The sequence below is a fragment of the Scyliorhinus torazame genome, chromosome 11 (assembly GCF_047496885.1).
Source record: "Scyliorhinus torazame isolate Kashiwa2021f chromosome 11, sScyTor2.1, whole genome shotgun sequence".
Lineage (NCBI taxonomy): Eukaryota > Metazoa > Chordata > Chondrichthyes > Carcharhiniformes > Scyliorhinidae > Scyliorhinus > Scyliorhinus torazame.
This window is the reverse complement of record NC_092717.1, coordinates 41,940,848-41,953,960: the sequence shown is the minus strand read 5'-3', so window position 1 is coordinate 41,953,960 and position 13,113 is coordinate 41,940,848. Positions and strand designations below refer to the sequence as shown.

At 45.2% G+C, this 13,113-nt stretch overlaps 1 protein-coding gene across 2 annotated transcripts in view; it reads right to left on the bottom strand.

The window, feature by feature from the left end:
- dcaf13 (ddb1 and cul4 associated factor 13) overlaps positions 1-13,113 on the bottom strand; it is a 120,084-nt gene that overhangs the window by 68,234 nt on the left and 38,737 nt on the right. For both annotated transcript variants that reach the window (XM_072467175.1, XM_072467176.1), the window contains 2 exons: positions 7,076-7,153; positions 6,903-6,985 (listed from right to left, as the gene is read on the bottom strand). In XM_072467175.1, coding sequence (XP_072323276.1) covers positions 6,903-6,985; positions 7,076-7,153 — 161 coding nt within the window. The remainder of the gene's footprint in view (positions 1-6,902; positions 6,986-7,075; positions 7,154-13,113) is intronic.

Sequence of the window (13,113 nt, the reverse complement as noted above, 5' to 3'; positions counted from 1 at the left end):
CACACAGACAGAGGCACACACACACACAGACAGAGGCACACACACACACACAGACAGAGGCACACACACACACACACAGACAGAGGCACACACACACACACAGACAGAGGCACACACACACACACAGACAGAGGCACACACAGAGACCTTTATAAAGCTCTGGTTAGACCACAGCTAGAGTATCGCATCCAGTTTTGGTTGCCAAACTTAAGGGCGCGAGTTTCCTTGAGAGAAGATTTGATAGAGGTACACAAGATGATGACAGGTTTACATAAGAAAAGCTGTTCACATTAGCTGATCATACAAGAACTAGGGGATACAGATGTAAGGTTTTAGTCAAGAGATGCAGGACGGTTACAAAGAAGATTTTTTTTAACCAGCGAGTGGTAATGTTTTGGAATTCATTGCCCACAAATAGTGGAAGAAGCAGAAACTATGAATGATTTCAAAAGGAATCTGGATGGATGTAAACCTAGAGCGAGATGATGGGACGGACTGAATTGTTCTACAGAGAACCAGCATGTTTTCGATGTACTGAATGGCCTCCTTCTTTACGGTAATGACTATATGACTCTGAAAGGAAGCAAGTAACATTTTCCATTCGGGAAGTTGTGGCAGAGGGTATAAAAAATTGGGAGCTGAAAAATGAAATTGCTTCCAATTTTTCTTAAATAATAATAAAAACTTTTACATTTCCCCACATTCAATATTTACGATAAAAATCAACTTGACATTTGCTACCGGGAAAAATGTTTATTTGCTGCTGTGATTTTATTAAACAGCAAAAGACTTGCAATTAAACTAACATTTCTTGAAACAATGAAAAGTGATCAATTTCTTCACTTTTAATCAACAATAAATTTCCACCAACTACTTTAAAAGAAATCAATGAACCTTTTCAGATCGTTAATGTGGGCATCTATAAAATTAAACATAGTGCAGTTTTAGCAAAAATGGCATTTTTGAGAATTTGGCTGCACCTTTGTACAGTAAGCACTATCTCCATGGCGAAGTACAAAAAACTTTCCAAAATGCAAAACATAAATGATGCCCAAGAATAGAGGATTGCACTCTTCCAGCTGGTAACGTTTGAAAAAAAATAAGTTAATCCCACATTCCTGGAGGAAAGTTACGGATCGTTACTTTTAACAGGAGTTAGGAGAAACAAAACTTAAAGAAAATTAGCAGTTGAAACAAATTACAGGTCCAGAATTCTGTATGCTACAGAAACGGAGTACTGTACAGTTTGTGTACTACCACCTTGTTCTTTTGCAAATATAATAGACAAAGCAAGGTTTGAAGTATTTAATGCGGAAAAGTACCTCAACATTTTCTGCTGCTTAGAGCCATATATCTAATCATAATCACATTTACATTAACACCTCGGTGTTAATTTGTTCAGAACATTCTAAAAGCATTGTTTAAAATCCACAATGTTCACGGTGCTACATAAACCCAAGTCATGGTTCAGAATGATCATGCAAAATAATTGCACACTTAGCAGTTCATGGAAACAAGAGAACCTGGTGAGATTGCTCTTTATCCATTTGTTACTGTGTACATGCCTCTGGATTGAGTCTCTGATGGTTAACTCTGTATTATAGACTTCCAGTGGCAGCTATGAGGTGAGCGGTTGCACACAAGGTGGCTCCCACTTGGAGATTTTGTTTTTGACCCTTTTAACTTGGCAAAAAGGTGTGGTGGTGGGACAAAAACAGAAATAATTAAAGCTCATTGGTTTCTCCTCCGGTGCAGGATGTCTGCAGTGTGGGATATCTACGGGATATAACACGAGGCAAAAATCAATAAAGCCCCCGGTCCAGATTCAGAGGACCCTCGTGGCGGAGTGAAAGAAAATATGGTGAACCTTGCAGCATCGTCAGCAACCTCCCCATGGGAGAATTCCAGAAGCATAGGCAGGCAAAATGGGAAGACCTGTCTAAGATGATTGAGGTCGCAGTACCTCCCCTTCCCGTAGTGGTGGAAAGGGTGGAGCAGCGATTGAAATCGCAGGGCAGGGAGCGACGATTCTGGAGGTGGAGAAGGTGGTCTTGGACCACTGCAACCCGATTGTCTCTAAGGGACAAGAGTATCAACGTTGGTGGAGGCCCACAAAGTCTTGAAGGGCAGAGTGGATGACCAGAAGAATTGGTCCAGGCATCAAAACCAGAGGATAGTCAGGTTACTGGAGGGAATAAAAGGCATGAGTGCCACAGAGTACATTTTGACTCTGGCTAAATGTAGGGCTGGGCTTAACAGGGCAAATACAGCGCTCTTCAGGAGCAAAGTACGGGTCAAAACAAATAATAATAATAAAGATTATTTCAATATGCCGGAGGTGAATGACTTTGCAAGGAAGAATGGTCTGGAGGGAAACGGAGTGCGGTTGTGAGCAATTAGGGAGTTTTTGAACGTTTACATGTTCATGTGCCTGTGTCTTACTATTTTTGATGTTTTCGTTATTCTGGGTGAGGGTGGTGGTGGTAGAATGCTGGTGACACAGGTTTCTTTGTTGATGGATTTGGGGGGGGGGGGGGGGGGGGGCAGTGGTGGGGCCATTTTGGGTGGGCCTGGTACCGAGGTAGGCCTCGGTCCAGCTGGCTCTCCTCACAAGATGGATATGGCAGATCGAAATGGGAGGAGGTTCAGAGACCCCCTGTCAGGATGCTCACGTGGAATGCGAGGAGTTAAATGGTCCTGGATGTTTGGTCGCTTGGAAGAGTTTGAAAGCCAATGTAATCATTTTGCAGGAGACACATTTGAGGGTTAGAGATCAGATGAAGCTAAGGAAGAGATGGTTGGGGCAGGCGTTCCATTCAAATTTTGATACGCGGGAGAGAGGAGTAGCGATCTTGTTTCAAAGGAGAGTGGCTTTTACAGCAGCCAGTATTTTGACAGACCCTGGGGGGACGATATGTAACGGCAAGTGGGGTTTTGGTGGGTGCGCCAGTGGTTTTCGTAAACATATATGCTTCAAATTGGGATGACGTAGACTTTGTTAAGAGTGTATTGGTGGTCACCCCCAACTTTGACTCTCAAGCGATCATGGGGATGGGGGGGTGGGGGGGGGAAAAAGACTTCAACTGTATATTAGACCCGAGAATGGACAGGTTGAGTCTGAAGTCAGAAAGAGCTGGCAGTTTTCATGGAGCAGATATGCCGGGAAGGTGGACCCATGGGGTTTAGTCACCTGAGAGAGAGGGAGTTCTTCTTCTCGCATGTCTACTCCCGAGTAGACATTTTTGTGGTGAGAAAATAAGTACTCCCGGGGGTAGTGGTGGCTGAGTACACGACGATTGTAATATCGGACTATGCACCACATTACGAGGATGTGAGGTTGGAGATGGGCAGTGCCCAGCAACCCCGGTGGAAGTTAGACACGGCAATCCTTGCTGACAAGGGGTTCTGTGAGAAGGTGGCCTCGGCCATTGAGAACTAAGTAGGTTTCAATCAGCATGGGCTAGTTTTGTCCTCTACGTTCTGGGAAGCATTGAAGCTGGTGATCAGAAGGGAAGTAATCTCATACAAGGCCGACAGGGCAAAGTTGGGAGGGGACAGGGACACTGTTGGGAGGGCGGAGAGGCAGAGGTTGGTTGATTGAATTCTGGAGGGGTACCGGCAGTACTCCACGCCCCGACAACAATGCTGCTAGCGGACAGAGATTACAAATGGAATTTGAATTGGTATTGACTGGATAGGCGGTGAACCAACTTTGTCGCTCACGAAGGGCATTTTAGGAGAATGGCGATAACGCCAGTCGCCTATTAGCTCACCAGCCCAGGCGGCCGCACGGGACATAGCCCAGGTTAAAGACGAGGGGATAGGGCTTGTTACGGCTCCAGACAAGAGTAATAGTATCTTTGAGGCTTTCTACCGGGGGTTGTACGAGTCTGAGCCCCCAGAGGAGAGCTCGGGATGAAAGGTGAAGAGGTGGGATTTCCTCCCACTCTCCTTGGCGGGTAGAGTGCAGACGATAAAAATGAACATTCTGCCGAGATTCTTATTTGTGTTCCAGTCTCTCGCAATCTTCTTCCCCAAATCTTTTTTCATTAGGTTGGGCCAGTCAATCTCAAGCCTTTGTATGGGTGGGTAAGACTCCCAGAGTTCAAAGAGCCTTTCTGCAGAGGGGACGCCGTCGGGTTTGGCGTTACCATAATCTAATGTTCTACTACTGGGCGGCAAACATTGAGACGGTGCGAGGTTGGTTTGGGAAGCCAGTGTGGGAGTGGAGGTGAGTGCAGATGGAGGCCTCCTGTGTAGGGTTATGAAATGAAAATGAAAATCGCTTATTGTCACAAGTAGGCTTCAAATGACGTTACCGTGAAAAGCCCCTAGTCGCCACATTCCGGCGTCTGTTCGGGGAGGCTGGTACGGGAATTGAACCGTGCTGCTGGCCTGCCTTGGTCTGCTTTAAAAGCCAGCGATTTAGCCCAGTGTGCTAAACCAGCCCCTTGGGGCTGTAGACATGACCAGGGTCATGTCTACAGGCGCTGGTTATTGCCACTCTCCCATTCTCTCCGGACAGATTCACAACGGGCTCTGTAGTGGTGGCGTCACTAAGAATCTGGAACCAATTCAGGCAGCATTTTACATTGGGGGGGCATGTAATTATTGTCGCCAATTTTCAGGAAGCATAGGTTTGCACTGTCAGGAATGGATGCAACATACAGGATTTGGAAGATGGAGGATGTGGAGAAGTTCAGGGATCTGTGGAAAGTAGGTTTGCAGGACTGGAAGGGATGATGGAAAAATTTCAACTCCCAAGGTTGAGCATCTTTAGGTATCTGCAGGTGGGACTTTGTTCGCAAAGAACTCTTCGTTCTCTCAGTTACCGAGACCTACACTGGTGGACAGGATGCTATCTCGTGATGAGTTGGGAGAAGGGAAGATATCTTATACATGTGGGTGGTTGCTGGAGAGAGGAAATAATAGGGAAGTGGAGAGTTGGACCTGGGATTGGAGAGGGCAGTCTAAAGTGAGATTTTGTATACAGTGACTGTGTGGTGGGCAACGCGATGGCACAGTGGTTTGCACTGCTTCGTCACAGCGCCGAGGACTCAAGTTCGATCCTGGCCCAGGGCACTGTCCATGTGGAATTTACACATTCTCCCCTTGTCTACGTGTGTCTTACCCCCACAGCGAAAAGGATGTGCAGGGGAGGTGAATTGATCATGCTAAATTGCCCCTTAATTGGAAAAAAAAGAATTGGGTACTCTAAATGTATAATAAAAAAGGGTGACTGTGTGGAGTTTGCAGTGTCTGCCGTGGGTTTCCTCCGGTTGCTCCGGTTTCCTACCACAGTTCAAAGATGTGCAGGTTTGGTGGGCGTTTATGGGAGGAGTGGGCCTGGGTGGGGTGCTCTTTCAGAGAGTCAGTGCAGACTTGATGAGCCGATTGGCCTCAATCTGCATTGTAGGAATTCTATGGTTCTATGGACAGCCAAAGGCAATTTTTGAAATATACTACCTGTACATTAGAACCATATTTTCTTTCAAATCCAGAAGACAGGGGTGAACTATCCTTGCACAATGTTAAAAGTTGCCATAATTCACAGAAAATGTCCTCAGTCTCCAATTTATTTTACAATAGCTCCCGGATTCCTCTTGGTGACAGACACTGAGCTTAAGATTCCATACCAGCAATAATCAGGATTTTTCAGGAAGGAGCGCCACAATGTTAGATTTTATGTGTGGAATGCATACAGTAAAAAGGTCATCCATGATCAGCAAAACTCAGTTGATGTGACGTGCATTTTTAGCAATGTACACATCTTCAGAAAGAGCATCCCAGAAGATGGTAAAGTTGGGACAGAAATAGGAACTGTCACAAGTCCAACCCAGTTTAGGGCTTGTATTCAATTGAGCTCTTTTTCAGCATCAGTTTGACTCCCTGAAACATGTTTAACTCCTCCTTCCTTCCTTCCCCACCCCCAAGATCAGTGAGCTGGACTGGAGGGACTGCTATTAGGAAGTGTGTTATTATAATTTATGGAAACAAAATCATTATTGTTGAAAAAAAAAAGACTTGCATTTATATACTGTTTTCCCACAACCACTAGACAGCTCAAAGCACTTAACAGAAAATGGAAGCACTTTTTGAACTGTAGTCACTATTGTAATGTACAGCAAATGCCCACAAACCATAACATGACAATGCCCAGGTGATCGGTTTTTGTGATGTTGATTTCAGGAGAGCTATTGGCCAAGACACTGGGGATAACTTCCCTGCTCTGTTTTAAAATAGTGGGAAGGGATCTTTTACATCCAGCCAAGCAGACCGATGAGTCTCAGCGTAACATCTCATCAGAAAGATGGCACCTCTGACAGTACAACATTCCCCTCAGTATGTGCTGGGGTGTCAGCTTTGATTTTTATCTTCAAGGCCTGGAGTGGGGCTTGAACCTGGAACCTTGTGGCCCAAAAGCTGGAGTGAGTCACAGATGACACTCAAATACGGCACAAGTTACTTGGATATAGTTGTTGTTTTTTTTTAAAAAGAATGGTCTTCAACGCAGTAACCTGAGTTTTCAGAAGATACAGCATCCCTTTGATCTGATTAATGTTTGAAGATAAATTAATCAAAATAGATTTAAAATTTATTGGCTGAAATTACTGGTACAAGGCCTCATGTTAGACTAGTTCCTTTGACTTGGAAGAGACAACATTCAAAATCCAGTTTCAAGACTCTGGAAGGAATAATTTAGTAACACAGAACCAGTAGCCAAGCCTATTGCCGGGTACTCCCTGTCTCTCATCCTCATTTCTAAGATAACTGTATTGAATATGTGACTCCTAGAATTAAATTGTAAGGCATTCACTATCATCCCAAACAAGAACAGATCTATTCTCTTTCCTTACTCTGGTTTAAACAAATCATTCTAATCTTTTTACACAAGGAATTACTTGTAATCCTCATTTGCTCCAGTAAAAATAAAGGCTTCCAAAGGGTTCCAACACACAGCATTAGTCCGTAGGTTCATGATGACCTGTTGATATAAAAGATTAGTGTTAAGAGAAACAAATATAGCTACGTGACAATTTAACACGATTCAATTTAATACTGTTAAATGATGTACCTTTTTCAAGGGAGTTGCCTGCCTCATATCATACAGAACAATATTTCTATCTGAAGCGCAGCTTGCAAGAAGGTAGGTCTGAAATAGAATAAAAATCAATACAACATTTAGCACTGTTACATGTCATACAATCCCAAAATCAAAAATACATAATGAGACCAAATCGATTCAAGAATCAAGAAGAGCCTTAGCTAACCTCTAGGGTTGTAATCTCGGGATTACTCCCTGTGCCACGTGCTCGTGAGGCTAGAAATAGGAAGATAGAGCAGCTAAACACGAGGCTAAACAGCTGGTGTAGGAGGGAGGGTTTCCGTTATCTGGACCACTGGGAGCTCTTCCGGGGCAGGTGTGACCTATATAAGGACGGGTTGCATCTAAACTGGAGAGGTATAAATATCCTGGCCGCGAGGTTTGCTAGTGTCACACGGGAGGGTTTAAACTAGTATGGCAGGGGGGTGGACACGGGAGCAATAGGTCAGAAGGTGAGAGCATTGAGGGGGAACTAGGGAATAGGGACAGTGTGAACAAAGAACAAAGAACAAAGAAATGTACAGCACAGGAACAGGCCCTTCGGCCCTCCAAGCCCGTGCCGACCATACTGCCCGACTAAACTACAATCTTCTACACTTCCTGGGTCCGTATCCTTCTATTCCCATCCTATTCATATATTTGTCAAGATGCCCCTTAAATGTCCCTATCGTCCCTGCCTCCACTACCTCCTCCGGTAGTGAGTTCCAGGCACCCACTACCCTCTGCGTAAAAAACTTGCCTCGTACATCTACTCTAAACTTTGCCCCTCTCACCTTAAACCTATGCCCCCTAGTAATTGACCCCTCTACCCTGGGGAAAAGCCTCTGACTATCCACTCTGTCTATGCCCCTCATAATTTTGTATACCTCTATCAGGTCGCCCCTCAACCTCCTTCGTTCCAGTGAGAACAAACCGAGTTTATTCAATCGCTCCTCATAGCTTATGCCCTCCATACCAGGCAACATTCTGGTAAATCTCTTCTGCACCCTCTCTAAAGCCTCCACATCCTTCTGGTAGTGTGGCGACCAGAATTGAACACTATACTCCAAGTGTGGCCTAACTAAGGTTCTATACAGCTGCAACATGACTTGCCAATTCTTATACTCAATGCCCCGGCCAATGAAGGCAAGCATGCCGTATGCCTTCTTGACTACCTTCTCCACCTGTGTAGCCCCTTTCAGTGATCTGTGGACCTGTACTCCTAGATCTCTTTGACTTTCAATACTCTTGAGGGTTCTACCATTCACTGTATATTCCCTACCTGCATTAGCCCTTCCAAAATGCATTACCTCACATTTGTCCAGGTTAAACTCCATCTGCCATCTCTCCGCCCAAGTCTCCAGACAATCTAAATCCTGCTGTATCCTCAGACAGTCCTCATCGCTATCCGCAATTCCACCAACCTTTGTGTCGTCTGCAAACTTACTAATCAGACCAGTTACATTTTCCTCCAAATCATTTATATATACTACAAAGAGCAAAGGTCCCAGCACTGATCCCTGTGGAACACCACTGGTCACAGCCCTCCAATTAGAAAAGCATCCCTCCATTGCTACCCTCTGCCTTCTATGGCCTAGCCAGTTCTGTATCCACCTTGCCAGTTCACCCCTGATCCCGTGTGACTTCACCTTTTGTACTAGTCTACCATGAGGGACCTTGTCAAAGGCCTTACTGAAGTCCATATAGACAACATCTACTGCCCTACCTGCATCAATCATCTTAGTGACCTCCTCGAAAAACTCTATCAAGTTAGTGAGACACGACCTCCCCTTCACAAAACCGTGCTGCCTCTCACTAATACGTCCATTTGCTTCCAAATGGGAGTAGATCCTGTCTCGAAGAATTCTCTCCAGTAATTTCCCTACCACTGAAGTAAGGCTCACCGGCCTGTAGTTCCCGGGATTATCCCTGCCACCCTTCTTAAACAGAGGAACAACATTGGCTATTCTCCAGTCCTCCGGGACATCCCCTGAAGACAGCGAGGATCCAAAGATTTCTGTCAAGGCCTCAGCAATTTCCTCTCCAGCCTCCTTCAGTATTCTGGGGTAGATCCCATCCGGCCCTGGGGACTTATCTACCTTAATATTTTTTAAGACACCCAACACCTCGTCTTTTTGGATCTCAATGTGACCCAGGCTATCTACACCCCCTTCTCCAGACTCAACATCTACCAATTCCTTCTCTTTGGTGAATACTGATGCAAAGTATTCATTTAGTACCTCACCCATTTCCTCTGGCTCCACACATAGATTCCCTTGCCTATCCTTCAGTGGGCCAACCCTTTCCCTGGCTACCCTCTTGCTTTTTATGTAAGTGTAAAAAGCCTTGGGATTTTCCTTAACCCTATTTGCCAATGACTTTTCATGACCCCTTCTAGCCCTCCTGACTCCTTGCTTAAGTTCCTTCCTACTTTCCTTATATGCCACACAGGCTTCGTCTGTTCCCAGCCTTTTAGCCCTGACAAATGCCTCCTTTTTCTTTTTGACGAGGCCTACAATATCACTCGTCATCCAAGGTTCCCGAAAATTGCCGTATTTATCTTTCTTCCTCACAGGAACATGCCTGTCCTGTATTCCTTTCAACTGACACTTGAAAGCCTCCCACATGTCAGATGTTGATTTGCCCTCAAACATCCGCCCCCAATCTATGTTCTTCAGTTCCCGCCTAATATTGTTATAATTAGCCTTCCCCCAATTTAGCACATTCATCCTCGGACCACTCTTATCCTTGTCCACCAGTACTTTAAAACTTACTGAATTGTGGTCACTGTTACCGAAATGCTCCCCTACTGAAACATCTACCACCTGGCCGGGCTCATTCCCCAATACCAGGTCCAGTACCGCCCCTTCCCTAGTTGGACTGTTTACATATTGTTTTAAGAAGCCCTCCTGGATGCTCCTTACAAACTCTGCCCCGTCTAAGCCCCTGGCACTAAGTGAGTCCCAGTCAATATTGGGACTCTGAGGCAGAGCAGACAGGGAGAAGTTGCTGAACACAGCGGCTCTGGTGGCCTGAAGTGCATATGTTTTAATGCAAGAAGTATTATGTGTAAGGCAGATGAACTTAGAACTTGGATTAGTACTTGGAACTATGATGTTATTGCCATTACAGAGACCTGGTTGAGGGAAGGGCAGGGTTGGCAGCTAAACGTTCCAGGATTTAGATGTTTCAGGCGGGATAGAGGGGGATGTAAAAGGGGTGGAGGAGTTGCGCTACTGGTTAGGGAGGATATCACAGCTGTACTACGGGAGGACACCTCAGAGGGCAGTGAGGCTATATGGGTAGAGATCAGGAATAAGAAGGGTGCAGTCACAATGTTGGGGATTTACTACAGGCCTCCCAACAGCCAGCGGGAGATAGAGGAGCAGATAGGTAGACAGATTTTGGAAAAGAGTAAAAACAACAGGATTGTGGTGATGGGAAACTTCAACTTCCCCAATATTGACTGGGACTCACTTAGTGCCAGGGGCTTAGACGGGGCAGAGTTTGTAAGAAGCATCCAGGAGGGTTTCTTAAAACAATATGTAGACAGTCCAACTAGGGAAGGGGCGGTACTGGACCTGGTATTGGGGAATGAGCCCGGCCAGGTGGTAGAAGTTTCAGTAGGGGAGCATTTCGGGAACAGTGACCACAATTCAGTAAGTTTTAAAGTGCTGGTGGACAAGGATAAGAGTGGTCCTAGGGTGAATGTGCTAAATTGGGGGAAGGCTAATTATAACAATATTAGGAGGGAACTGAAGAACCTAGTTTGGGGGCGGATGTTTGAGGGCAAATCAACATCTGACATGTGGGAGGCTTTCAAGTGTCAGTTGAAAGGAATTCAGGATTGGCATGTTCCTGTGAGGAAGAAGGATAAATACGGCAATTTTCAGGTACCTTGGATAACGAGAGATATTGTAGGCCTCATCAAAAAGAAAAAGGAGGCATTTGTCAGGCTAAAAGGCTGGGAACAGACGAAGCCTGTGTGGAATATAAGGAAAGTAGGAAGTAACTTAAGCAAGGAGTCAGGAGGGCTAGAAGGGGTCACGAAAAGTCATTGGCAAATAGGGTTAAGGAAAATCCCAAGGCTTTTTACACGTACATAAAAAGCAAGAGGGTAGCCAGGGAAAGGGTTGGCCCACTGAAGGGTAGGCAAGGGAATCTATGTGTGGAGCAAGAGGAAATGGGTGAGGTACGAAATGAATACTTTGCATCAGTATTCACCAAAGAGAAGGAATTGGTAGATGTGGAGTCTGGAGAAGGGTGTGTAGATAGCCTGGGTCACATTGAGATCCAAAAAGACGAGGTGTTGGGCGTCTTAAAAAAATATTACGGTAGATAAGTCCCCAGGGCCTGATGGAATCTACCCCAGAATACTGAAGGAGGCTGGAGAGGAAATTGTTGAGGCTTTGACAGAAATCTTTGGATCCTCACTGTCTTCAGGTGATGTCCCGGAGGACTGGAGAATAGCCAATGTTGTTCCTCTGTTTAAGAAGGGTAGCAAGGATAATCCAGGGAACTACAGGCCGGTGAGCCTTACTTCAGTGGTAGGGAAATTACTGGAGAGAATTCTTCGAGACAGGATCTACTCCCATTTGGAAGCAAATGGACGTATTAGTGAGAGGCAGCATGGTTTTGTGAAGGGGAGGTAGTGTCTCACTAACTTGATAGAGTTTTTCGAGGAGGTCACTAAGATGATTGATGCAGGTAGGGCAGTGGATGTTGTCTATATGGACTTCAGTAAGGCCTTTGACAAGTACAAAAGGTGAAGTCACACGGGATCAGGGGTGAGCTGGCAAGGTGGATACAGAACTGGCTAGGCCATAGAAGGCAGAGAGTAGCAATGGAAGGATGCTTTTCTAATTGGAGGGCTGTGACCAGTGGTGTTCCGCAGGGATCAGTGCTGGTACCTTTGCTGTTTGTAGTTTATATAAATGATTTGGAGGAAAATGTAACTGGTCTGATTAGTAAGTTTGCAGACAACACAAAGGTTGGTGGAATTGCGGATAGCGACGAGGACTGTCTGAGGATACAGCAGGATTTAGATTGTCTGGAGACTTGGGCGGAGAGATGGCAGATGGAGTTTAATCCGGACAAATGTGAGGTAATGCATTTTGGAAGGTCTAATGCAGGTAGGGAATATACAGTGAATGGTAGAACCCTCAAGAGTATTGAAAGTCAAAGAGATCTAGGAGTACAGGTCCACAGGTCACTGAAAGGGGCAACACAGGTGGAGAAGGTAGTCAAGAAAGCATACGGTATGCTTGCCTTCATTGGCCGGGGCATTGAGTATAAGAATTGGCAAGTCATGTTGCAGCTGTATAGAACCTTAGTTAGGCCACACTTGGAGTATAGTGTTCAATTCTGGTCGCCACACTACCAGAAGGATGTGGAGGTTTTAAAGAGGGTGCAGAAGAGATTTACCAGAATGTTGCCTGGTATGGAGGGAATAAACTCGGTTTGTTGTCACTGGAACGACGGAGGTTGAGGGGCGACCTGATAGGAGGTCTACAAAATTGAGGGGCATAGACAGAGTGGATAGTCAGAGGCTTTTCCCCAGGGTAGAGGGGTCATTTACTAGGGGGCATAGGTTTAAGGTGAGAGGGGCAAGGTTACAAGAGTAGATGTACGAAGCAAGTTTTTTTACACAGAGGGTAGTGGGTGAAATAGAAGTTGTGAAAACCCAATAAAAACACTTTAAAAAAAAAAAAGACATCCCAACTTAGAACAGAGGCAAAAACAGAACTTCAGTTACCATAAAGCTGACAGTCCCATTAAAGCCTACAACTGAAAAACAGCCAGGATGCGACATTTACAACTAAGATCACTGTTTTACAGTGACTGAATGAACAGGTTTCATTTCCATTATATAAAACTTCAGGATTTCTGTGTGCTTTTTAGATTTGTTTCTGTGATGTGAGTATTGCTGGAAAGGCCAGCACTTGTTACCCATCCCTAATTGCACTTGAGTTGTGAGCCATCTTCTTAAACTGCTGCAGTTCCTCTGATGCAAGTACACCCACAGTGCT